At 45.4% G+C, this 2,813-nt stretch overlaps 1 protein-coding gene across 1 annotated transcript; it reads right to left on the bottom strand.

The window, feature by feature from the left end:
• Positions 1–624: 624 nt before the first annotated feature.
• On the bottom strand, positions 625–1,890 carry foxg1b (forkhead box G1b; the record flags this gene model as incomplete). Its single annotated transcript, XM_080036783.1, has 1 exon — positions 625–1,890. One exon carries the CDS (start codon positions 1,888–1,890, stop codon positions 625–627), a length of 1,266 nt encoding a protein of 421 aa, XP_079892909.1.
• Positions 1,891–2,813: the final 923 nt, after the last annotated feature.

The raw sequence follows: 2,813 nt of genomic DNA on the forward strand, positions 1-2,813 counted from the left end.
TTCAAGCATTTGTAGGCCTAGTTTTTTTTTTTCAATACTCCGAACCTAAAATCTCAACTTCTAAAGCACTTACATCAACTAAACTTTCCACAATCATTCTCAGCACTATTCTGAAGGTTATTACAGAAGGATTTGTTCATATGTTGTCCATTGTCTGATTTATGAGACATTTTGTTCTCAAAGGCATGCCGAGACCTGTAGGCCTACATAGTGTTGTTTTATTTATTTAATTATTATATGAAAGAAAGGTTGTATCCAAATTCTGTTCGGCACAAAACGTTTGACAATTATATGTTGTTAAAATTAAATAAAGATTTAAACTCTGGCTTTATCCAACAGTTAGATTTTTGTGTTTTTAGACATTTGCGCTTTTACGCAAAACTAGTCAGACATTGCCAAATCTGACCATTTATCCAAACATTTCAGAAAAACTTGCAATACAAAAAAACATCGTTTCAATGTCCATAAGAACGTGGCAAAGTTTCATCTTGATATCTATAAGTTAAACATGTTACCCTATCCACCTGCAGTGTCTAGCCTGAACATGACGTAGAGTATGGTGTGCGTCCTCGTGAGAGAAAGAGAGATAGAGGGAGAGATAGCGAGAGGGTGGGTAGTTCAGTTTCAGTTTAGGAAAGCGTTCGGGGTGACCCTCTTTTGATGGGACAGCACACTGCCTGGATATCCCGGTGAAAAGGCTTGTAGGGAGCTGTTTCTAAGCGAGTCAGACAGCAGCGATTGCACGGGCGACCCATTGCTGCTCGCCAAGCCGCCTCCATAGCCGCCTTGCTGGAGATGCTGTGGCGCCTGTGACCCACCACTACCTCCGGACGGCGGCCCTGATGAGACAAAATACCCCCCAGCCGCAGCAGCAGCGGCGGCACTTTGTCCAGAAAGCAAGCCGACTGGCGACGCACCCATGCCGCCGTAACTGTTCCCAAGAATCGACCTGCCTAAGCCCAAATCCCCGTTGCTGCTCAGCTGATCCACGCCGGGCAGAAGCGAGCCATAGCCCGCTGCAGCTTGGTTCAAGAAGCCGCTGGAAGAGCCGTTGTAGTGGGCATGGGCGTGTGGGTGATGGTGGTGGTGATGGTGTAAGGATAAGAAGGGAGATATCTGCCAGTACAGAGGGTTGTTAGTCGCGCCGCATCGCTCATTAATCCCCAAGCCGAGCGGGGCGAATCTGAGCCCGCGTTTCATCGCCAGTTTCCCCCTGGAAGTCGCAGAGCGTCTCCGCAGCTTGCCCGTGGTCCCTCCGATAAAAACATCATCACTGCTGGGGTCGAGCATCCAGTAATTCCCCTTGCCCGGGTCGTCGTAGTGCCGCGGAACTTTCACGAAGCATTTGTTCAGGCTTAAGTTGTGCCGAATGGAGTTCTGCCAGCCTTGCTTGTGCTCGCGGTAGTAAGGGAAGTTTTTCATGATGAACTCGTAAATGCCGTTGAGCGTGAGGCGCTTCTCGGGGCTCTGACGTATAGCCATCATGATCAGCGCGTTGTAACTGAACGGCGGCTTGTCAAATTTGCCGTTCTTGTTATTATTAGTAGTTCCTGTATTCTCTTGTTTAGTCTTCTTTATGGCACCATCTCCTCCTTCTTCTTCTACGTCTTCTACATCTTTTTCCCCGTTTTCTTCTTTGCTGGATTCCTCTTTAGCGGTAGTAGTAGAGTCCGCTATCACATCTTGATGTGACTCCGAGGAGGACTTGCCCGAGTCGGACCCCGGCGAGGGACACAGTGTTCCGCCGTGTGTGATGACGTTTGTAGCGGCTACAATTTCAGCTGTAGCCGGTGTGGGTCTGTCGAACTTGGAAGGCAGCAGTATGCTCTTAATACTGAAAGAGGACGACCGGTGAATGATCGTTGTTGGGGGGTCTTTAATATCATCCATGCCTGTCGGCGGTTGACGTCTCCCCCCGAAGAAAAAAAAGGGAATAAAATTAATAAAGAAAAGAAAAATGTTTTAAATAATTATTTAAAACATAAGAAAAATAACCCCCAAAAAACGAGAGATTATGGAAGTCCAATAAAGCGTGTTTGCTGCTTCCGGTATCCTGTTGTTTTGGATAGCGAAAGATAGACAGACAGAGAGAGACAGAGAGAGAGCGCGCGCTATAGACAGACAGAGAGAGACAGAGAGAGAGCGCGCGCTATAGCGAACGGTGGGTCAGGATGGAAGAAGCATTGGATGGATGAATGAAGTGAGTGAGAGAATAAACACGGACCGAGAGAGAGAGAGAGGGAGAGAGAGAGAGAGAGAGGGGGAGAGAGAGAGAGAGAGAGAGAGAGAGGGAGGGAGAGAGAGAGAGGGAGTGTGTGTGTGTGTGTGTAGGAGAGCGAGAGAGAGAGAGAGAGAGAGAGAGAGAGAGAGAGCTTGGATGAGGGAGAAATTAGTCATTAAGGAGGTTCCTACATGACAGAGCGGGGGTTGAGCTTCTCCAACTTAGTGATTTTGTCAACAAATCCTCTCAAATTCTGCTTCCTCATGCAACAGCAAATAAATAATATATCTGTCTGTCTGTCTGTCTGTCTGTCTGTCTGTCTGTCTGTCTATCTATCTATATATATATATTAATTTCAAAAAGCTTTATTGGCATGACTATTGTGATGAAAAAGTATTGTCAAAGCAATAAACATGTCACAAATAAAACATATAAGAACTATCTATCTATCTATCTATCTATCTATCTATCTATCTATCTATCTATCTATCTATCTATCTATCTATCTATCTATCTATCTATCTATCTATCTATCTGTCTGTCTATCTATCTATCTATCTATCTATCTATCTATCTATCTATCTATCTATCT

This window comes from Ammodytes marinus (assembly GCF_949987685.1).
Source record: "Ammodytes marinus genome assembly, chromosome: 11".
Classification (NCBI taxonomy): Eukaryota; Metazoa; Chordata; class Actinopteri; order Uranoscopiformes; family Ammodytidae; genus Ammodytes; species Ammodytes marinus.